The sequence below is a fragment of the Sus scrofa genome, chromosome 14, assembly GCF_000003025.6.
Source record: "Sus scrofa isolate TJ Tabasco breed Duroc chromosome 14, Sscrofa11.1, whole genome shotgun sequence".
Classification (NCBI taxonomy): Eukaryota; Metazoa; Chordata; class Mammalia; order Artiodactyla; family Suidae; genus Sus; species Sus scrofa.
Window position 1 is genome coordinate 17,740,046 of NC_010456.5, and position 25,335 is coordinate 17,765,380.

Sequence of the window (25,335 nt, forward strand, 5' to 3'; positions counted from 1 at the left end):
GTATTCAAGCTGAAGTGGTACCTCAGTCCACCCGGTCATGCCATTTTACTGGTTAGTAATTTCATCTGCTGCTTAATCAATCCATTTTTTTCTATCAGTCCTGTTGCTTTTGGGTCACAGAAGAAACAGAACCTCCATCCAGCACCATGGCACATTACACAGTCTTGCACATCATGACCTTTGAACATGACCCCTAGTCACTATCTCACAAGGGTATCCACACAGTCTCAGCTTCTCTATTCTCCCAAAGCCTGGTTTGTGTGGTGGACAGGAGAGGTGTGAGTTAATCCAGACATAATGTCCTCAAAAACCAAGGCTTGTTTAGAGCATTCACTTGGAGGGAGGAACAAGCATGATCAATCTGCTAGTCCCTCACTGTGCGGAACTCAGCTCCTTCAGCAGTTGCCTCAGATGTTGTTCAGAACACACAGGATATGCTGTCATTGCACTAACCAAGTCACTGTCTTTGACGGTGATATCCTGTCACTGGGGAGCACCCTGGAAGGGTGGGTGGGGACCATGACAGGCAATGAGTGGCCCACCTGATTCATGCACCCATCTGATGCATCTCCTGATGCAACTTCTTGATCATCCCCCATGCGGCGTCCCATTATCTAAACCACCAGGTCATTCCCTCTAGAAGAGCCCATCTGTCCATGCAGAGGGCTAATGGCCAGGGTTCCTGAGTGATCACGGCCCACCCGCACTAAGTTGAGCCCACTGGTGCTGCAGTCCAGTCAGTTCCCACCCAGATGGTGTTGGTGCCGGGTTGAATAGCAGCTGAAGTCCCTGTAGATAGGTGGTCCTGACTAGACCCCTCTGCAGGCCAGGCTTCAGCGGGAAGTTCCCCACTTGCCCTCTACAGACTGCAGGGATCACTGCAAAATAGAGGAGCACAGGTGGAGGAACTAGACTCTTCAGAGCCTAAGAGCACCGCATCTCTAGAGACAGTGAGCTGGCAGACAGGCTTCTCTGCTGCGGTGGCTGCCGCTTAAACTACCCTGGAGTTTGGGTGGGTCCGTAGAACATATTTCTACCCAGCCCTCAGGAGGAAGGGGAGTTCTTGCTACAGCCTCTTCTTCTTCCTGGGAGGTTCCACCAGGAGCAGCGTGATGTAGGGTCTGCTGCTCTCTGGGGGGAAATTGGGTCTCTGCCCACTTCCAGAGCTGGGACCAGCATCCTAGAGGTACTCTCACTGTTGTCTCTGCTACTATCCTCAACCCATACCTTCTGGAGTCACAGACACATCAAACTTGAATGACAGCCCTGCTTGGAAGATGCCAAGGTCTTCAATCCCCTTCCCTGGTACTTTCGTTCCTCAAAGGTGACTGGCAGTCCTGATCCCCAGTCCTACACTCGCCCTTTCTTTGTCAGGAGGACCAAGGGATGAATGCCCTGTGAGAGGTGGGAATAAAAGTCCTGGAAAACTCTCCAGATTCCTATGAATGCTTGCACTTCCTCAGGTTCTTAGCGCTTGGATAGGTCAGCACCTTATCCATTACAGCTTCTGAGACAATGTGTCTTACCCGATCAAGCAACTCCCTGAAACATCACTGCAGTGCCTGTACCTTGCAATGTCTGCAGTTTGATTGCCCATCCTCCCCCTCACCAACGTTCCAGAAAAGCCTGCAGGCTCTGCTGTGCTGGCAAGGCTTCACCTGTTAACACTGAATCATCAGTGCAACAGGCCCATTTTACTGACATGGGAAGGAGAGGGAGTAGGTCTCAGATGCCCTATGCAGTCCCTTCCATGCAAAGGCAAATCCATCTTATGACTCAGTGGCCAGGAGTGGGCTGAAGAAAAGTACTTGCTAGGTCCTCCACAGCCTGGTACACTCTAGGATCGGGGTCAAGGCATCTAAGATGGGGCACAACTGCTCAGATGGGGGCACAAGCTTGTTCCTGTCTTGTGGTTCACACCATCTTGCTTTTTTTTACTGCTACATAGGGCTATTGAAAACCTTATGGGCAGAGGGTGCAATACGCATTCTGTCCACTTCCTGGATAGTTTCTTTCTTAAGCCCACAGGCAATTCATTTTGTCTGCCAGTTACTATGCTTCATGGGGGTGGGGAAGACTTACTGGTTCCCACCTGGCCTTTCCTCTAGGTGCTGATGTGATAAACCTGGAGGCAAATGTCACCATGGCAGGGGTGCAGAGTTTGATCTTGTATGTTCTCGGGTACTGGAGTCATTAAAACTTTGTAAACTCATGGGGGAGAATGCCCAGTGTGCAGTGTCAAAGGGACCATCCTGCCTTCCTGACCAGAACAGCTTGTTCTCCATAACCACCAATGGTGCAGAGGGGGCAGAAAACTTCAGAGGGTGACCATCACCTGATGTTTATTTCTGGCCACCAGTGAGGAGTTGAGCTCAAGGTGATGTCTCCTATCGCCCCTGACAGCCTCCACCTGGAGATAATCTTGGCCTTCATCCTACAACTGGGGCTTAGGAGGCACCGACCTTGAATAGCTATCCGTATCTCTGAGGCTTCTGCTGGAGCCAGTGGGGCAGGTCTGAACTGTTGCTCAGGTTTAAGGCTATCCATGAGTTGCTCAGTCTATTCAGGTGTGGCCCTGACAGCAAGGAGGTCAAACCATATTTGCTCCTGGGTTCTATTTACTGGACCCTTACAGCCTCTGGAAGATCCTGGTGGCTTTTTGAGCACCCTCTGTCTCATCTCCCTCAGGTCTTTCCATAGCCCAGACTGGTTCCCAGGCTTTGTCAGTTTACCCCAGATCAGCAATGGACAAAGGATGGCCCAACACCATCTATTTCTTGCCCCTAAGCTGGGCTGGCATGGAAGTCCCATCCCATACTCAGTGCTGGGGGTGGGACAGCAGTAACTTGGCTTTCATTTGTGCAGTGCGTGTGCCCTGATCAGGGTCTTACAAGATGGCATAGATGGTCTGCCTCGTTCCCCACTCCCTAAGAATTTGTGGTTCCTCTTCTACAGATTTCCAGGGTCCCTGTGCTGAGGGAGAGCCAACCCTCCCCCCAGCTGAATTATCCAACTTGTAAGGGAGTGAACCCCTAAACCCCCAGTCCTGCAGGTGCTGCTGGAAGGCAAGGTGGGTGGCCACAGTGCTCATTTCCCTGCCTCCTGGGGTCAGGGAAACACCTCCCCCTACCCTAGCTCCCGTCCCATAAGTGCCACTAACCTCTCCTGGGCACTTTCTCTGGTGCTCCACAGCTGCATCAATACTACAGCGGTACTATGTTCTCCCCTCCTGAATGTTTCCTGAGCTGGGGACTGCCTGCTGGCTGGGGTCACCATTGCTGTTGCTGTGCTCTTGCTTTCCTTTGTAGGAGGGGTTGGAAGGTGAGGGGTTTCATCCTATTGTCATCACTACAACATCCTTGTCTTCACCCTCATCAACTCCCCAGGGCACCCATCTCTTTTAACATTCCAATCAGGATGTCACAAGCACTGGACCTTATCCGTGGTGATGGCACCCTTGCTTTGCAAACCCCGGCTGAGGTTCCCGGCACATCATCCCACCCCCTCAATCCACGCGTCCTTCTGCAACCTCTGCCCTTGTTGAAATCTCTAACCTGAGTTTCAGTCTTTAGCAGCATCTGTGGAGGAGAGGTCGGCCCACTTCCGGGATCATTTCTTCCCTGTCTTGGGCGCTGGGCGTTACAGCAATTCTCTAGGTAATTGCACTGGTCCATCTGGTGTTTTCCGGACATCCACAAGCATCTAATATTCGGACCACCCCTCCCCACATAGAGGGTGTCAGCCAACTTGGGATCTTTCCTGTAGATATCTCTTTCCACAGGCCCGTTTCTTTGGGCTGCTTTGGGGTTCCCAATTGTTAGTTCACAAGCCAGCCCCCTTACGTGGACTGCAAGGAGAGCCCAGAGAAGGATGCAGACTCCACCCCCACCCTGCCCAGATCAGAAGAGGCAAGTGTATCATGCAGATAACTGACACAGTAAGCATCAGGTTTGTGGGGAACAGCCCCAAGACCAACAACTCTCTGCACCACCCACCTGCATCTTGAACCTTTATTGGGAGGCCTTAAGGGGTGGGGCTTAGTCACTATCCAATCAGATGGTCTCAGCACTGCTTTGCTCTCTCTTGAGCCTGAATCCTTGAAAGAGGTCTTAAGTGGAAACAGTGGGCAAAGCGCCCATTCCAAGGACCAGGGAGGGGTGAGGAGCCTCCCACTGCTTACGTCCAGTTTGCGGTTAACCAGGGGTCATGACCTTTCCGTGACCTCCTCCAACTTTGTCAGGCACATTCAGTTTCCCTTATCTTGTTATATTTAAAGCAGATAATTCTTAGCAGCTGGTAAAAGAAAGCAGATTGACCACAAGAGTTAATATTTGCTTCCTCCAGAAAACCTCTGAGAATGACAGTAAAGCTCAGAGAATCAAGAAAGCAGACAGTGGAACTGACGTGAACTTTTTATAAATGTCTGAGAGTTACTGGGAGGGAATTTTTTTTGGTTTTTTGGCCAATGAACTTCTAAAATATGTAAAATTGGAGGCATCAAGTATTTCTGAGGACAGGATTATAGGTGAAAATCGTAAGATCGACATTTTTACATAGATTAGATTCTCCTGGGTTAGATTCCCTTTTTCAACAACCAGGTGATTCCTGAGGCCCATCCACCATGCTATCCACCTGTAGAGAACTGGAGTTTAAATGAAAGAAGTGTGTTCTCATGCCGCTCCCTGTAGGAAAAATCAGGGTTCTCTGTGAGTCTATATACTGAGTGTTGTTAAGCACATATGGCCCTCACTGGGCTCCCAGAAAGCTGCCAGCAGACTCACGCCCCTTAGACAAGAGAAGATAAATTCCTATTTTAAAAAACTGAATAAAAAGAAAGGACCAGGCACTGGCGCCCAGGTAACTGCACACCTAGTAACTGTGAGGGGAAGTTCTTCCAGACACACAGCACTTCATAGGAGTGTTTCCACTCCTTCACTTACAGGTAGGAACAGCCAAGAATTACGAGGCATTTGGGAGAATTTTAACATAAAATCAGAGGCTGAAATAAACAAGAGCTCTGATAAACCTGAAAGAAATGGAGGCAATGTAAGGCTCAGAAGAAAACTGACCCTTCCTCCAAAAAATCTAAATTTAATTTCCTCAGAGAGCTTTAAGAAAAGGTTCTCTATTGAAAGTGAAATTTAAAAAGAGAATTTTGAGAATGAGAAAGAACTCTTGGAATGTGAAAATGAGATAGTAAGAGAGTAATTGAGAGACCATTGGAAAGTGAAGGTCAAAGGAATGCCATGAAGAAAGTCAAAAGAAAAAGAAGAAAAAGGAGGAGCAGGATAACAGGGAGGGGGAGGGGGAAGAGAGGGAGAGAAAAAACAAGAGAATCAGAGACATAAAGATAAAAGTTGAAGGGAAGTGGCAAAATGGAAGAAGTACATCTAGAGAACATCCAATCCTGAATGTACAAGGTGGATGGGGTGGAAAGCAGCTCCAAAAAGGATGCTTTTGTGAAAAAAAAAAAAAAAAAAAAGCATATAGAAAAACTTACTGTCCTCCTATCTTTAAAAACATATTAAGAGTTACAGTTCTTCCAAAGAGATTAGGATGGATTAATGATGCATATACAAAAATATAAGCAAAAGGAAAATGGGGCAATTAATAACTAGAGGCAAAAAAACCCAATGTACAAGAAGGAAGGTGTAATTATAACACACTGCTTGCTTTAGGTGTGAATATTCTTACCTAAACATGGGTTGAGTAAAAGTGGTGCTGTAACCATTTCAGAGGTTGAGGGTAAGGGTGGAAAAAGATAGCTAAATATACATGTCATATAACAGGAAAACAATAGTTAAAAACAAATGGAAAAAAAATCAAAGAACAGTAATATACACATTCTATGTACAAATATGGGAGCCTGTATCAGAAGAAAGATAGAAAATTGACATGGTTGCCTTGGGTATCAGAAATTAGGAGTAGAGAGCAGTGGTCCGGGGCATTCCTGGTTATCATCAGAGGCTTTATATTATGATTACATTTAAAAATTTTTATATATAACTTTATATTGATAAATCTCAAATAAAATGTTTTAGACATTATTGGCAGTTATTGGTGCCCCTGTAAGATGAGTTGGCATTATGAGACAATTTTATGATGGCAGAAGAATCAGGTTACAGCAGGCCACCTGAAACTGCTTTAATAAAGGTTATCTGAGGATTTGCTCTACTAATGCTTCCTCTTATCTATGCATCCATCACAGAGACCAGCAACATCAGCATCACCTGGAAACTTGTTAGAAATACAATTCCCTTCTCCCAACTCATGCATGTTCACTCAGAAACTTTCAGATGAGAGAGCCACAGACGTTTAGGTTAATAAGTTCTCCAAGTGATTCTGAGGCTTACTAAAATTTGAGGGCCACTATTCCACATGAATAGAGAGAGGCACAATTATCACATTAAGAAAAACTGTCATAAGTTTTGGCAATGTTTTCTTGGATCTGTCTCCTCTTTCAAGGAAAATAAAAGCAAAAATAAACAAATGGGACCTAATTAAACTTAAATGCCTTTGCACAGCAATGGAAACCATCAATAAAATGAAAAGACAATCTCCAGGATCGGAGAAGACATTTGAAAATGGTAAGTCTGAAAAAATATATAATAGCTTATACAACTTAATTAAAAAACAAAAAATCCCAAACAACCAGATTAAAAAAATGGGCAGAAGACTTGAATAGACATGTTTCCAAAGAAGACATACGGAGACCAACAGACACATGAAAAAAGATGCTCAACATCACTAGTTATTAGAGAAAGGGAAATCAAAACCATAATGAGATATCACCTCACACCTGTCAGATGGCTATTGTCAAAGGACAACAAATAATAACCATTGCCAAAGATGTGGAGAAAGAGGGACCCCCGCACACTGTTGTGGGAAAGTAAATTGGGGCAGCCACAATGAAAAACAATATGGAGCAGCCTTACAAAGTTAAAAATAGAACTACTGTATGATCTAGCAATCCAGACCTGGATATATATCCAAAGAAAATGAAAACACTAATTTAAAAAGATAATACACCCTAATTTCAACAGCCAACAGCAACATTAATTTCAACAGCCAAAATACAGATGCAACCTAAGTGTCTATCAACAGATGAATGGATTAAGTTATGATATATATAAAATAGAATATGAGCCCTAAAAAATGAAATGTTGCCATTTTCAGCAACACGGATGTACCTGGATTGTATGATGCTAGTGAAATAAACCAGAGAGAAAAACGCAACTACTGTATGTTATCACTTACATGTGAAATCCGAAAAATAAAGCAAGCAAACAACTATAATGAAACAGAAACAGACTGATAGATACAGAGTACAAAATTAATGGTTACCAGTGAGGAGAGGGCAGGCGGGAGGGACACAGGGAGGGAGAATTACAAACTATTATGTGTCAAATAAAATAAAAGGATATATTGTGTAGCATGGAGACTATAGCCAATATTTTATAATAACTTTAAATGGAGGGTAATCTAGACAAGCATTAAATCACTATGTTGAACACCTAAAACTAATATAACATTGTACATCAATGATAGTTTAAAAAGCATTAAAAAAAAAAAAGGTCAGACTCATTTATAAAACTTGTGCTTCATTCTACTACAAAATCTTTAATTAATTAATTTTTGGAGGGCTGATGACCAATATACAGAATGTGTGTTTGCATTCCTTTTACCTGCCCAAAAGATGAGTGAATAAACCTAAATTGATCCCAGTCCATTGTGTAGAACTTGGTTCTGAAAGCTTAACCATCAGCAGATGACCCAGCAGTATCCTGCCCTTTCCTTTCATGTGAGCCATGTCCAGTGCCAGATCCACTGCTTCTCTCCTGGGTGATGCCATGTGTCCTCTATATAGCTAAAGCAGTAGAGACCCATTATCTATGTCCTTGTAAATAAATAGAAAGAGTGTTGTACTTGCATGCAGCATGTATTTCAGACCCATCACTAGGTCAGTCTCTTATTTGTGAGCATTCTTTTTCACCTTGTGGACTTTTTTTATTCACTGTAATGTTGCTATAAATAATTAACTTGGAAAAGTAGCAGGGATGGAAGAGACAGAATCTATTAAGTAGAAACCATATGTAGTCATTATTGCTGACGCCAAGAGCCCATCAAAAGATAATGTACTTAAGAATGGGTCAGGAAAATAGTCTCCAAGGGCAAAACATTACTCATAGATGATGTGTTTGTCAGAGGGAGCAAATTCAAATATCTTCTGGGATCAGAGATGTGACACAATTAGGTGAGACACATGGATGAACTGAGGGGCTTTTGGGCTACCTGACCACTGTACTTGACTTTTAAATAATCTTGAAATGTTTTTTAGAGGGTGTCTCTCTGGAAACCCTAGGTGAATAAACAAACAAACAAACAAACAACAAATTTGCTCCTTGACGCTAAATTAGAACCATTTTATTTATTATAACTATTCTATGGTGATAATCCTGAAGATGCATGTGTGCATCTCGAGGAAGGAAAGACGGCCTTTATTCTCAAACCTATCTGAGGTTTTATAAATCAACCAATGGAATTTTATCCTCACAATTAACCACAGACCTACCACTATACTTGTTCTTTAGAAGCCCATATGATGGAGTACAAGTACTCTGCATTCGGGACCCAGAAGACATATATTAAGGTTTCAAACACTGTGCAGGAAACCTACATTTCTTTTAGGCCCCTCAGCTAATACATGTATGAAATTAGGGTAATAAAAATAATACCTACCATCCTTACTTCACAAAGTGTTTTGAGTAGTAAATCAGATAAAGTATGTGAGAGCCCTCAGTTATGATAAAGTGACATAAATGCCAGTAGCTTCCATAATCTCTCCTACATTTATGGATATTTGAGTTATTCCCACTGCCCTTGAAAAGTTATAACATAGTTGAAGAGATAAAACTCACATGCCGTAAACAAGCGATAAATTATGTGGACCAAGGTCTCCATAAATGTTAATAGAATGTAGTGGTGGGTGTGAAATCTTACATTGGATGTCAATCAGTTTCCTATATATTACTGCCACCTGGGAGGTGTTCTAAGCAAACAGACGCTGCTAAAAAAGAAATACAATGAGTAACTGGGAAAAATAAGATAACTAACATTTATTCTTCTATAATTTTATCATTGTAAGAGTAGGATGATGAACTCGAGTTCAGAAATGTTAAAGCCACATAATAAAGTTTTCAAGATTATATAACTAATAAGCAGCAAACTAGAATATGCATCAAACCTATGTGCCTTCAAATCTTATAGCTTACTAAACTCAAACATAGAAACTTTTCATGATTCTCTCATTATTCATTGATTCAAAGTTGAATTACGTTAAGTCATTTTGAAAATGCTCAGATTTATGTAAAACAAGGATATTAGAACATTTCCTCATACTACATGCAAAAACGAACTCAAAGTGGACTAAATACCTAAATGTAAAACCTGAAACCATAAAACTAGAAGTGAACATAGGAAATTTATGTCAACACTCTTGACATAAATTGTAGCAATATTTTCTAGATCTGTCTCCTAAAGAAAAGGAAATAAAAGCAAAAATAAACAAATTGGGCCTAATTAAACATAAAGGCTTTTGCACAGCAAAGTAAATCATCAACAAAATGAAAAGACAACCCATGGGAGAAAATATACTATGACTGAACAGGGGTTAATGTTCAAAATATATTAGCATACATACAATTCAATATTAAAAAAATAAAAAATAAAAAAGTAGGCAGACATCCTGGAGGGCTGGCCTCAACAATTGCCTGAAGCCTACCACCACAGGGGCTGTCCCTGCCCTGGCCTGCTTGCCCTTTGGAGCAGCACCCCCACAGAGCAGCACCAAACACCTCCAGCCCCCAGGAAAATGCCTGCAGCCCAGAAAACTAGAACAAGCTTGGCCGGGCTGTGAAAAGATCTGCCTACCTTCTCAGACAGTCCTTCTGAGTCAGGATGCCCTGGGGAAGAGCCTCTTGGGTTCTCAGTGACCCAGATAGCTGCTCCAGCCCTTGGGGGGCACTGTACTGCAATGGAACAGCTGCCTAGCACCAACAGCCCCCTGCAAGAGCCCCACAGCCCAAAAACACCAGAGCAAGCTCTGCCCGGCTGAGTGAAATCTGCTCCCATCGTGGTGTGGACCTCCCAGTCCTGTCTGCCCTAGGAAGTCTTCCTTTGCTTCAGAGAGACACTGTCAGCCCTTCCCACCCTCCAGAAAAGCCACACTGCCTCAAAAAAGACTGACCAACAATGCCAGCCCTCAGGAAACATTCCAGCAGTGACAAGGCAAACACTGCCCGGCCACAGAGAGTACAACTCCACCAGGAAAAAGAAAACAAGCAAGATAAAGAAGCTGAGAAACTACCCCCAGTTAAACCAACAGGAGAACTCACCTAAAGCAGTCAACAATGAAACAGATGTCTGCAATCTGACAGACCTGGAGTTCAAAAGAGAAATAGTGAAAATACTGAAGGAATTAAGAGAAGATATGAACAGTAATGCAGACACCTTCAGAAAGGAACTAGAAAATATAAGGAGGAGCCAAGAAAAACTAGAAAATTCATTTGCAGAGATACAAACTGAACTAAGGGCAGTAAAAACCAGAATGAATAATGCAGAAGAACAAATCAGTGCTATGGAAGATAGAATAATGGAAGTCACCAAATCAGGTCAGCAGACAGAAAACCAAATCAAAAAACAGGAAAGCAATATAAGAGACCTATGGGATAATATAAAGCGGGCCAATCTATGCATAATAGGAATTCCAGAAGGAGTAGAAAAGGATAAGGGAATGGAAAATATATTTGAAGAAATTATCGCTGGAAACTTCCCAAATCTAAACGATACTGAGTTCAAGACACAGGAAGCACAGAGGGCCCCAAATAAGTTGAACCCAAATAGACCCATACCAAGATACATTATAATAAAAATGGCAAAAGTTAGTGATAAAGAGAGGATCCTAAAGGCAGCAAAAGAAAAGCAGAATGTTAACTACAAGGGAACCCCCATAAGGTTATCAGCTGATTTCTCTACAGAAACTCTACAGGCCAGGAGGGAATGGCAAGAGATATTTAAAGTACTAAAAGGAAAAAATATGCAACCTAGAATACTCTATCCAGCAAGAATATCATTTAAAACAGAAGGAGAAATAAAAATTTTTTCCAACAAACCAAAGCTAAAAGAATACAGCAATACAAAACCCAGGCTAAAAGAAATACTGAAAGGGCTTCTCTAAACCAAAAAGAAAGGAAGGAAGTAAAGAAAGGGAGGAAAAAGAAAAAAAAAACAAAAAAAAGAAGAGGAAGAACTAGGACTGAGGAAACCACAATCAGAGAGCAGTCACTCAAATAAGCCAGCACACAGATTTAATCATGAACATGTTTCAAACAAAATAAAATTAAAAAGAAAAAAAAAGAGTCATCAAAATCATAAAATGTGGGCAAGGGATATTAGGAAATAAATAGACCCTTTTTTGTTTGTTTGTTTGTTTCTCTTCTTAATTTTAATATAGTAATGAAGTGTTTGAACCTACAGGACCATCAGGCCAAAACACACAATTATAGGAACGGGTTAGCATACGTAAAAAACAGGGCAACCACAAGCAAAAACCAAACATTGCATTCCCAAAAAATGAAAAAAAAAAAAAAACACTCAAACAGATAATAACTGGAGACCATCCAACCAAAAAAAGAAAGGAAGAATGGAGAACCATAGAATCAACTGGAACATGAGGTTCAAAATGGCAATAAATAATCATCTATCAATTATCACCTTAAATGTCAGTGGACTGAATGCCCCAATCAAAAGACACAGAGTGGCTGAGTGGATAAAAGGCAAAAACCTTCAACATGCTACCTACAAGAAACTCACCTTAGGACAAAGGATACATATAGATTGAAGGTGAAGGGGTGGGAAAAAATATTTCACGCCAATAGACATGACAGGAAAGCAGGAGTTGCAATACTCATATCAGACAAAATAGACTTTAAAACAAAAGACATAAAGAAAGACAAAGAAGGACGCTATTTAATGATTAAGGGATCCATCCAAGGAGAGGATGTTACTATCATCAACATATATGCCCCAAATATAGGAGCACCCAGATACATACAACAAACATTAACAGACATAAAGGGAGAAATTGATGGGAATACAATCATAGTAGGAGACGTTAATACCCCACTCACACCAATGGACAGATCCTCTAGACAGAAAACCAATAAAGCAACAGAGCTCTTGAAGGAAACAATAGAAAAATTAGACTTAATTGATATCTTCAGGACATTACAACCAAAAAAATCAGAATACACATTCTTCTCAAATGCAAATGGAACATTCTCAAGAATCGACCACATATTGGGACACAAAGCTAAGCTCAACAAATTTAGGAGCATAGAAATTATCTCAAATATCTTCTCTGACCACAACACCATGAAATTAGAAATCAACCATGGGAAAAGAAATGAGAAAAAACCTACTACATGGAGACTAAACAACACGCTACTAAAAAACCAATGGGTCAATGAGGAAATCAAGAAGGAAAGTAAAAAATACCTTGAAACAAATGATAATGAAGACACAACCTCTCAAAATCTATGGGACACTGCAAAAGCAGTGTTCAGAGGGAAATTTATAGCAATACAGGCCTTTCTCAAAAAAGAAGAAGGATCCCAAATTGACAACTTAACCCTCCACCTAAATGAATTAGAAAAAGAAGAACAAAAAAAGACCTAAAGTCAGCAGAAGGAAGGAAATTATAAAGATCAAAGAGGAAATCAATAAAATATAGATTCAAAAAACAATAGAGAAAATTAATAAAACTAAGAGCTGGTTCTTTGAAAAGGTAAACAAAATTGACAACCCCCTGGCCAGACTCACTAAAAAGAGGAGAGAAAGAACCCAAATAAACAAAATTATAAATGAAAAAGGAGAAATCACAATGGATACTGCAGAAATACAAAAAAAAAAAAAAAAAACCATAAGAGAATACTACAAACAACTATATGCCAACAAATTTGACAATCTGGAAGAAATGGAAAATTTTCTAGAATCTTACAACCTACCAAAACTGAATCAAGAAGAAACGGAACAACTGAACAGACCAATCACTAGAAATGAAATTGAAGAGGTCATAAGAACACTCTCTACAAATAGAAGTCCAGGACCAGATGGCTTCACAGGAGAATTCTATCAAACATATAAAGAGGAACTGGTGCCCAACCTCCTTAAACTCTTTCAAAAGGTTGAAGAGGAAGGAATACTTCCAAAGACATTCTATGATGCCACCATCACCCTCATTCCAAAACCAGACAGAGAGATACCACCAAAAAAGAAAACTATTGGCCAATATCTTTGATGAATATAGATGCAAAAATTCTCAACAAAATCTTAGCCAACCGAATCCAACAACATACCAAAAAAATTATACACCATGATCAGGTAGGGTTCATCCCAGGTTCACAAGAATGGTTCAACATACGCAAATCAATCAACATCATACACCACATTAACAAAAAAAAGGTCAAAAATCATATGATCATCTCAATAGATGCAGAAAAAGCATTTGACAAAGTCCAACATCCATTCATGATCAAGACCCTCGCCAAAGTGGGTATAGAGGGAACATTCCTGAATGTAATCAAAGCCATTTATGATAAACCCACAGCAAATATAATACTCAATGGAGAAAAACTGAAAGCCTTCTCACTCAAATCTGGAACAAGACAGGGATGCCCACTCTCACCACTGCTCTTCAACATAGTTTTGGAAGTCCTAGCCACAGCAATTAGACAAACAAAAGAAATAAAAGGCATCCATATAGGAAGAGAAGAGATCAAACTGTCACTGTATGCAGATGACATGATACTATACATAGAAAACCCTAAGGACTCAACCCAAAGACTACTTGAACTGATTAATAAATTCAGCAAAGTAGCAGGATATAAGATTAACATTCAAAAATCAGTCACATTTCTCTATACCAGCAATGAAATATTAGAAAAGGAATACAAAAATACAATACCTTTTAAAATTGCACCTCACAAAATCAAATACTTCAGAATACACCTGACCAAAGAGGTAAAGAACCTATATGCTGAGAACTATAAAACTTTAATCAAAGAAATCAAAGAAGATGTAAAGAAATGGAAAGATATTCCATGTTCATGGATTGGGAAAATCAATATTGTAAAAATGGCCATACTACCCAAAGCAATCTACAGATTCAATGCAATCCCTATCAAATTACCCATGACACTTTTCATAGAACTAGAACAAACAATCCAAACATTTATATGGAACCACAAAAGACCCAGAATCACCAAAGCAATCCTGAGAAACAAAAACCAAGCAGGAGGCATAACTCTCCCAGACTTCAAGCAATACTACAAAGCCACAGTCATCAAAACAGTGTGGTACTGGTATCAAAACAGACAGACAGACCAATGGAATAGAATAGAGAACCCAGAATTAAACCCTTACACCTATGGTCAATTAATCTTTGACAAGGGAGGCAAGAACATAAAATGGGAAAAGGAAAGTCTATTCAGCAAGCATTGTTAGGAAACCTGGACAGCTGCATGCAAAGCAATGAGACTAGAACACACCCTCACACCATGCACAAAAATAAACTCAAAATGGCTGAAAGACTTAAATATATGACAGGACACCATCAAACTCCTAGAAGAGAACATAGGCAAAACACTCTCTGACATCAGCATCATGAATATTTTCTCAGGTCATTCTCCCAAAGCAATAGAAATTAGAGCAAAAATAAACCCATGGGACCTCATCAAACTGAAAAGCTTTTGCACAGCAAAGGAAACCCAAAAGAAAACAAAAAGACAACTTTCAGAATGGGAGAAAATAGTTTCAAATGGTGCAACTGACAAGGGCTTAATCTCTAGAATTTATATTACAATTTATACAACCCAACAGCAAAAAAGCCAATCAACCAATGGAAAAATGGCAAAAGACCTGAATAGACTCTTCTCCATGGAAGATATACAGATGGCCAGCAAACACATGAAAAAATGCGCAACATCGCTGATTATAAGAGAAATGCAAATCAAAACTACCATGAGATACCACCTCACTCCAGTCAGAATGGCCATCATTAATAAATCCACAAATAGCAAGTGCTGGAGGGGCTGTGGAGAAAATGGAACCCTCCTGCACTGTTGGTGGGAATGTAAAGTGGTACAGCCACTATGGAGAACAGTTTGGAGATACCTTAGAAATCTATACAGAGAACTACCATATGGCCCCGCAATCCCACTCTTGGGCATCTATCTGGACAAAACGCTACTTAAAAGAGACACATGCACCCACATGTTCATTGCAGCCCTATCCACAATAGCCAGGACATGGAAACAACCCAAATGTCCATCGACAGATGATTCTATTAGGAAGATGTGGTATATATCACAATGGAATACTACTCAGCCATCAAAAAGAATGACATCATGCCATTTGCAGCAACATGGATGGAGCTAGAGAATCTCATACTGAGTGAAATGAGCCAGAAAGACAAAGACAAATACCATGTGATAGCACTTATAACTGGAATCTCATATACAGCACAAATGAACATCTCCACAGAAAAGAAAATCATGGACTTGGAGAATAGACTTGTGGCTGCCCGACGGGATAGGGAGGGAATGGGAGGGATCGGGAGCTTGGGGTTATCAGATACAACTTAGAATAGATTTACAGGGAGATCCTGCTAAATAGCATTAAGAACTATGTCTAGATACTCATATTGCAACAGAACAAAGGGTGGGGGAAAAAATTTATACATGTAAGAGTAACTTGATCCTCATGCTGTACAGTGGGAAAAAATAACTTTTAAAAAAAAAAAACGAAAAAAAAAAAAGTAGGCAGAAGACCTGAACAGACATTTTTCCAAGAAAGACATACAAATTGCCAACAGGCCCATGAAAATATGCTCAACAATGATAATTTTCAGAGAAATGAAAATCAAAACTACAGTCAGGTGAGAATTCCCATTGTGGCTCAGTGGAAATGAATCCAATTAGTATCCCTGAGGATTCGAGTTTGATCCCTGGCCTGCTTCAGTGGGTCAGGGATCCAGCGTTGCCATGAGCTGTGGTGTAGGTCACAGAGGCGGCTGGGATCTGGCATCGCTGTGGCTGTGGCGTAGACCTGCAGCTGCAGCTCCGATTGGACCCTATCCTCAGAACTTCCATATGCCATGGGTGTGGCCCTGAAAAAACAAAAAACAAACAAACAAAAAAACAAAAACAAAAAAAGAGAGAGAGAGAAAGAGAAACTATGGTCAAGTATCAAGTTACACCTTTTAGAGTGGCCATCATTGAAATGTCTACAAAATGTCTATAAATAACATATGGGATAGGGTGTGGAAAAAAGGGTATGCTCTTACACTGTTGGTGGGGATTAAGTTGGTGCAGTCACTGTGGGAAAACAACATGAAAGTTCCTCAAAAAACTAAAAATAAAACTACTGTATGATCCAGCAATTCCAGTCCTAGGTATACATCTGAAAAAAACAAAAAGTAATTCAAAAAGCTACATGAAGCCCAGTGTTCACAGCATTGTTATTTATAGTAGCCAAGTGTCCCTCAACAGATGAATGGATAAAGAATGAATTATATACATAAAATGGAATATTACTCAGCCATAAAATGAATACAGTTCTGGCATTTGCAGCAACATGAATGGACCCGGAGAATATTATGTTTAGTGAAATAAGTCAAAGGCAAATACTGTATGACATTACTTATGTGTGGAATCCAAAAAATAATACAAATGGATATATATACAAACAGAAACAGGCCCACTCACAGGAAAACAAACCAGTTGTTTCCAGTGGGGAGAGGGAAGGGGGAGGTCGGGGATTAGGAGACAAAAACATCAATGTATAAAATAGACAAGCAACAAGGACATACTGTATGGCATCAGGACTTATAATCATTATCTGTACTAACTTTTAATGGAGTATATCTGCAAAAATACTGAATCACTGCTGTACACTTGAAAGTCATATAATATAAATCATCTATTCCTCAATAAAAAAGTGTTGAGAAATAAAAGTAGAGAGATAAAGTAAAGCCAAAACTATTTCATAACAGGACTTTAGACAATGCACTGAGCAGTAAGGAGTCATTAAAGGCTCTCAAGGAGTTCCCTTGTGGAGCAGTGGGCTAAGCATCTAGCATTGTCACTGCCGTGGTTCGAATAGCTTCTGTGGCATGGGTTCAATCCCTGGTCCAGGATCTTCCACATGCAGTGGGCACCAAGAAAAAAGTAAAGGCTCAAACTGAAGAGCAATATAATCACATGTGATGCAGAAGTTATTTTTTGTTGTTTTTCTAGCATCCTTTTCTTTCCTGTGTTTTAACCCAACTACAGAGCATGCAGTGAGCCTAGAATAGAGAAGGTTCTACACTTACAAAACATATTGATAAGTTAGAATACAAAATCATTTTTTTTAGTGGATAGAACTGTCATATTCTTTCTGTTCCATATAAATTCTCAGATGTGACACTCTTAACATAATTCCAGGAAACTAATAAAATAACATAAAAAGAAGCCTAGTTAGGGTTGAGTCCTGAAACCTCTGGTCCATCCCCTTAACTGTGTAAACTCTCTTGAGATTAGCAGGATACTTAAGAACTCAAGTGAGTGAAGCAGGCAGGAGGGTGTACCAAGGAGTTCCAGTCTTATTTTTAGATCTTAAAAATCTTAGTTGCTATATAATGAATACAGTTCTGGCATTTGCAGCAACATGAATGGACCCAGAGAATATTACATTTTTTTACATTTTTACGGCGGTACCCATGGCATATGCAAGTTCCCAGGCTAGAGGGTGAATCGGAGCTACAGCCACCAGCCTATGCCACAGCCACAGCAATTCGGGGTCCTACACCACAGCTCACGGCAACATCAGACCCTTAACCCACTGAGGGAGGCCAGGGATCAAACGCGCATACTCAAGGACACAATGTCAGGTTATTAACTGACTGAGCCACAAAAGGAACTCCTGATTTTTAAATTTTAAACAAGCTCAAATATTTACAAAACCTCTCCTGTAGGATCATATCTAGCATATGAAGCCTGCAGTCACCACTCTTAAACCAATGGCCAGGCACCCCACTCTCTTCAGACCTCACTTAGCCTCACTCATATACTGACAGCAGTATCTTTTATGAGGTGTAAGTTTGCCTGGGATTACCAGCACCCTGAGTTTATAAATATATCCTCTGTATCTGTACTTGTACCTCAACTCTGGAGAGCGCAGAATGATTTTTCGGGTAGCAGCTTAATGAACCTAGTATTGTATTTCTACAAGTGGCCAACTAGGTCATCATATCTAGTTAAAGACAAACACTGAGGCAAGACTGTTGAGGAGACGTGCAAAAGTGCAAAAGTCAGAGAAAGAGTCAGTCCTGGTAATCCGTAATGAAACAGTGCTCTGACTTTTTTTTTTTTTTTGAGTGCAAAAACACACGAAACAATTAATGCCGCCATCCCAGATAATCTCTTTCTGGTGACAGTTACAGGGACCACACAACTTACAGGATGAAATTTTGTCATATTGTAATGGTTACTTTTATTATACACATTTCTGTGTGGGATTTATTTGCAAAAAAAAGATGCTATCATACTCATGTTACAGTAATACCAACATTTTATTTTAAACGACTATCTTTATGTCATACAATTGTCCACAATTTTGGAGTTTTACTGACAGCTCTTGCTTCCTGCTTCCATCTCTCTGAAAATATTTTTTGATGAGTCTTTCCATCTTTGGTCAGTGGAAAGATTTAAACATCCTTTGCTGATGCAAAGGTCATAGGACCCTCATTTTATGAGTGCTTGGGGTGTTTGTGAAGAATTTCCTGTTTAAAGCAGACATGAGTCTGGGTAGCTGAAACAGAAAGAAAAAAAAATACATTGGTGTTTAACTCTTTTCTAGATAGTTAATTCATAAAATTCACTAACATTATAAGTAGAATTAATTGTCAATAAATAAAGCTCCTGTTAGTCAGTAACCAGAGAGAACAGTAGCAAACTATTCCCCATTAGTAAAGGACAACATTATTAACGTTAGCTGTTTAGTTAAAGAGAACTGACTGGTGAAGTCCTCCTCCACATTAAACATGGTGAAGAACTCAACTGTGGCTGTGATCTGGCTAATAAACTCCATGTCCATTTCAGCATGTGATGTAGGATAGTTGTGTTACTGACCCTCAAAATTACTGTGATTTTTACTTTTTTCCAGCACAACAGAAATATGTTACCTCAGCAGGAAAACCCGCCACATCCTGACTGCTGTGCAGAGGCATACCTCGGAGGAATAGGAATTCAGCAGCTTACAAAAATGACAAATTGTCTGAGATTTAGTCCCATCTCAAAGTATTCTCTTTGGGATTCCTGAAGGGGAAGATAAAAAAAACAATAAAGAAAACTTAGTATAGAAGCAGATGGTGTTTCTGTGAAATTTTAAAAGTAAAGAAAGATCATTTCAAAAATAAAAAACAGAAACAGGTCATATTAACTTTCGAGAATCACCTTGGCCTGGTGGTGGGAATCCACACACTTGCAGTTTCTGGGGTTGGGGGAGGATTAAGCCTGGGCGTCATGACCCCCTGGACTCCTCTTCAGAAGGACATCAAAAGGTGCCTCTCGGATTCCACCCTATCATTGCTTCCAGGAGAAAATATGTCATCCTTGGTTCGTCTCCAGAATCAATAGTATCTTAAAATGTGACTCTGGGAGTACCCTGTGGCACAGCAGGTTAAGATCTAGTGTTGTTGCTTCAGTGGCTTGGGTTACTGCTGTGGTGTAGGTTCAGTCCCTGGCCTGGGAACGTGTGCCTGTGGTGGGTGCTGCCAAAAAGAGGTGTGACTCTATTTTCTTATTACTCTGATCTTACTGTGCTATGTCTAAAACGAAACATGAAACACAGAAACATGGAACGAGGATTAGAGAGAAAAAGCCAAGATCTTTTGTCATGGTGAAGTGTGTTAGTGACAAAGAAATCAAAAGAGAAGTATCAGTATTTTCTCCAAGTCATACATGATCCAGGTGCTTGCATTTACCTGCTAACAAAATAACAGTAGAAAGAACAGCACTAGACCCAGAATTACAACTGAGGATAGACCATTGGTTCATAATTAGGAAATGAATAGACTATAGCATGGCCCAGTCATCTATTTCAAACTCCTAAAATATTACTATATAAACATATGCTCAATTCAGCTATAATTATTACCATTTTCACAATAACTAAAATCATCATTGCATTGGCCAAATGCATGCAAATGTAGATGAGACCTCAGTATTACCTTTGATGAGCTCTTTTCTACCTTTCGTACAGTTGGAATTTTCATTGACTTTTGTAGTGATAATTTTACATTTTTATCTGAAGGTAATTGTCTTAAATGGCAAAGACAATTGCATTAGGTAAACTTCACAGTTAAAAGGCAAAGAAGTGTTCGCTAGCCTGTCTGTCTTAATTACTGAGTTTTAAGCTAATTCAGTCTTCAGGAAGATTTAGAGAAAAGATAACCGTCACTGTAAATCATCAAAAGCTTAACAAACGTGGAGTTGTTGTCATGGCTCAGCGGTGACGAACCAGAAGAGTATTCATGAGGATGTGAGTTCGATCCCTTGCCCTGCTCAGTGGGTTAGGAATCTGATGTTGCCATGGCTGTGGTGCAGGCCGGCAGCTGTAGCTCTGATTTGACCCTGAGCCCAAGAACTTCCATATACTGCAGGTATGGCCCTAAAGAAAAGAATTAACAAACATATCTTTATTTTCTGATACTCAGAAGTATCAGAAACTAACAAGCACATTCATGGAAAATGGATTATTGTTACGTCAGATATATTGTTAGAGATACAGAGCAGAGGTTATTTATACCATGTTTCCCTTCTATTTTTAGCATTTTAATATTAGTTTTATTTTATTCAACTCAGCATTTAGCTGGGCAGTTTACAGTTACTGATTGATTGAATACCTGTTCTGACACTAGAAATATAATTGTCAGCCAGTCACCAATGCAGCCTTCATGGACTTTATGTTCTAGTGGAAGGAGGCACTCATTCACTGATCTGATGCTATTTGAGCACCTACTGTTTGCTTGGCACTCTTCTAGGTGCTCGGGCTTTATCAGTGCTCAATGCAGAAGAAGATGCATGACTCTGAAGAGCTTACATTCAAGAAAGGTGATATTAAAAGATACATAAGGAACAAATAAACTATACAATATTACCTTTGATGAGGTCTTTTATACTTCATTGATTTAAGTACTGTGTGGGAAAATGTTGAGCAGAGATGAATTGAGTTTGGGACACCCTGAATTTAAGGTGCTTAAAACCTAGAAGGGATTCCTAGTAGATAATTAGATTTATTGATCGAATGAGCAATAGAACTTTTTCCATTAGGAAATTTCACTTAAAAAAAAGGAGTTCCCTGGTGGCCTAGCAGTAAAGGATCTGGTATTGTCACTGCTCTGGCTCAGGTTACTGCTGTGGCACAGGTTCAATCCCTGGCTCAGGAATTCTGCATGTCACAGGCACTGCCAAAAAAGGTAATGAATTAAAAATAAAACATTACTTATATATTTTATCTGATTATACAGACTTGTTCTTGAGTGAGTGAAAAAAAATCTTTTCAGGCATAAGCGTCAATGCTTTTGTATATATAACCAGACTGCTTTTAATAGTATTGATTATGTAGCATAAATGTAATTTGTCTAGAGTGTTTGGAGGGAGTAGGGTTATCTCCACTTCTTTAACTATCGAGTGCTAACATGTCAGAACTTGACAAGTAGAAGAGAAAGCACTTAAAATTTAAATCTTAAAAGGGTCTTGGACCATGACTTTTACAGCTAATTATTTTAAATACCAGCAAAGATGTTTTCCAAGTGCTTAATTTAGTACCTTGTTCAACAAATTGTAGACATGAAAGACAATAGATCATTGTATTTTCCTGGTATCTGCTCTGAACTCTGAAAATAATTTACTTACGGGAAAGCAACTTTGATTATTTAATTATAGCTTACAGCCAAAAAGTCTTTTTTTTTAATTAGAACTAAATTTAAAACATTCTATTTTTTGAAACGTAGATATGAGATTGGATAGCATATTATTAAGCAGTGAAAAGATTTATCTACCTTTGGCCATGAGACAAAACAAATAAAAATCTGTGTAATATTTATCATTTTTATGTTTAAGAGTGTCAACTGCACAGTTATGCCATTTATTCTACTTTACTTCCTTTGGTGTCTTGAAAAGTATCAATGAAGAAGATATTTCACATTAATAAATATAGATGCCAAGAAGTAAAAATACAATAAAATATATAAAAAATCAGATATGGATAGTTTCTGATTCTTTAGAGAGGTAAAATAATTAGTAGTTAAGAGCACAAATTTCAATGCCTCATTTTCTTAATCTATAAAATGGGAGTAATAACATTTATCTCAGTTGTAAAATGAGGATAAGGTTTACTTATAAAACATCCATTATAGTAATTAGCATACAATGAATATACATCAATATGCATATATATTCAACTATTTGAGAATTTAGTTATATTTCCAATCTGATATAACTTAATAATCATAGATTTTTTTTAAGCCAACATTTTGCCAAAAGCAATAAACTATTGCAAAGTAACTACTTATGTGCAAATTAGTAGTCCTATGTACCTAGGAAAATAGATCACATCATTCAAAGTAATGAACATTCTGGTCTTCCTAACTGCTAAGAACATTAAGACCTTTAAAATCCTTCTAACATAACTACTGTAGAAATGAATTGTAAAAATTGAAGAAAATGGATTTCTGGTTTCAGCTCCAGCCTATAAAGACTCTGAAAGTTATCACTCTTGTTTTTTATTTCTAGAACAAAATTGAACAAACTGGAAACCCACTACTCTTCTTAACTCCATCAGATGATCGAAGATGCATGAGAACCATCATCCAGAAATTCAGAGAAATGGGCAAATCCAGAGTCATAGCCCAGATCTCCATATTTAGAGCAAAAGCTGCAGGAGCCAGAAAAGTCTGTCATTAAATGATCATTTTGATAAACTGATTCAAGCTAAGTTGCACTAGCTGATGCACTAGCATTGAAAGCAGCTCTTTTGCTCCTTTTCCTGTTTGCCCATTTCTGTGTCCTTCTAACCTTAAAAGAACCTAATTAGAGGAATAAGATCACCAAGCACTTGAAACTAAGTCCTGACTTATGCTCTCCAGAATGCACAACATGCCTTGTCTAACCTGTTGATTCTTTTCCTAGATAAAAAGAAGTAATACCAGCTCTCTACCTTCAATAGACAGCCCCCCTCCCCAAGCAATGCAGGTAGATCACTCAGGCAAAATCATCTCTATAAAGACAGCCAGCCAGTCTGCAAGCCCTAAAGAATGATGCAGAACCCAAACTCCTGCCTGGATGATTCACTGGGATTCCCCCCCACCCCTTTTTTCCTTTAAAAACCCTCATGGATCAGCAGAATCTTTGGAGTTGGTCTCTGGACATGAGTCCACCTTTTCCATTTGCCAGCTTTTCTGATCAAAGCATCTTTCCTTTCTACTGACACTTGAATTACTGGTATATGATCAGCCGAACCTGGGTTCAGTTACAGGATGAGAATCAGAAAGTTGGGGACGCTGCAGTCTCACAGAGTCTTACCTCCAAGAAGCATCCCTAATCATTATTGTGATGAGCCAAGGAAGATCCCTGCAGGGCTCTCTCAGGGGGAGAAGAAGATTGACTTTTGTGAAATGTGCTTGGAATGTTCTCCCTAACAAATGCTTACTCTAGGAGGAAAGGCTTTGAGCCTTATCCAACCTGGGGAAAGGACATTTCCCTGAGGATTCTAGGCTACTCTCCCTTTCCCGTCTCACCTAGGGGGTGGGGTGGGGCTAAGAAGTACTTGTGAAGGTCACATTAATGGGAAAGGCCCATTCAAAGATTCAGATTTAATCATAAGGTTCCAGAATATCTCCCCTCTCCACACCTTCCCATCACACCAACAGAGCTCATGTATAACAATGGGTTACTGTTGAAAGGAACAGGTTCTACCTAAAGAGGAGTTCTTAGAGAAGCCCACAGTTACCAGGGAGACCAAAACAAGGGCACTAGAGGAATTTTAAGTTTCTGGCATGTAAAGCTGCATGAAACTTTGAAACTTAAAACACAGTCCAATTCCTAGCCAGATTAACACAAAACCCATTTATCTCATTTCTTATTAAGTGATACATTATATCTGACTTTTAACCACAACAACAAAATTTGAAGATACACTGAAGGGCAACTGTCTCATGAGACAAAGCAAACAATAGAAACATATTTCAATGGGACGCAGATTTAGAATAAGCAGACAGTGAATTTAAAATAATTATAATTAAGAGTTCCAATGGGAAAGGTAGACAGGATGACAGAAAAGATGTGAAATGAAAACAGAGGTGGAAACGCTGAGAAAGAATCAAAGTGAAATTCTAGAAATCAAAAAGATTAAAAGAAACAAATAGCATCTTAGAATGGATGTGGTCAAGAAAAGAATTAGTGCCAATAAAGATATGACAAAAGAAACTTCCCAAACTGAAATTCAAAGAGAAAAAATAATGAACAAAGAAAAAGAACATCTAAGAACTGTGGGAGAAGAAATATTTGAATTAATAATCCCTGAGAATTTTCCAAAATTAATGACAGACACAATTAACTCGTCTTAACCCCATATTGTAACAAAAGATGCTCCCACTGCTCTTATCACTCAGGAAGTTCCAAGGATTAGGGAAGCTGTGAGCCCAGAATCAAGTATATAGGAGGAATAGAGTTTGGATATCTGAGTGACCAAGTATTTCTTATGAATCACAATATTCATAAAAATGTTGGCAATATCTCACCTAGAGAAAAGAATAGAGAAAAGACCTTTAGAGGACTTCTTGTCAAAAAGTATGAGGAAGAAGATGGTGAAGTAAAATATTAAAAGTATTGAAGGAAAAATATATAATCACAGAATTCAATATCACTATTTTTCAGATATAAGGAAGAAATAATGACTGTTTCAGACAAACAAGTGCTAAATGAAATCATTGCCAGCAGATCTGCCCAATTTAAAAAAATATTAAGTTTTTCAGATAAAAGAAAAATGATAGAGTTCAGAAACTTGAATTTACATATAGAAAGGAACAGCATCCAAGCACCAAGAAATGAGGGTAAAGATAGTTTATTTTTCTTATTCTTGATTGATCTAAAATATAATGGCTTGTTTAAAATAATATTAGTATTGTGTCAGGGACTTCAGCATATGGATAAGTGAAACAAGTGAGAACAATAT

The 25,335-nt window shown here is 39.5% G+C and overlaps 1 protein-coding gene across 6 annotated transcripts in view; it reads right to left on the reverse strand.

The window, feature by feature from the left end:
* GALNTL6 (polypeptide N-acetylgalactosaminyltransferase-like 6) overlaps positions 1 to 25,335 on the reverse strand; it is a 1,214,871-nt gene that overhangs the window by 807,192 nt on the left and 382,344 nt on the right. The window contains exon 2 of one of the 6 annotated variants that reach the window (XM_021072442.1): positions 19,283 to 19,415. The exons of 4 other annotated variants lie outside the window; for them this stretch is intronic. In XM_021072442.1, coding sequence (XP_020928101.1) covers positions 19,283 to 19,327 — 45 coding nt within the window. In that variant the 5' untranslated portion in view covers positions 19,328 to 19,415. Of the gene's footprint in view, positions 1 to 3,554; positions 6,657 to 19,282; positions 19,416 to 25,335 lie in introns of those variants that run through there. One more of the 6 variants, XM_021072440.1, reaches the window with a different exon arrangement.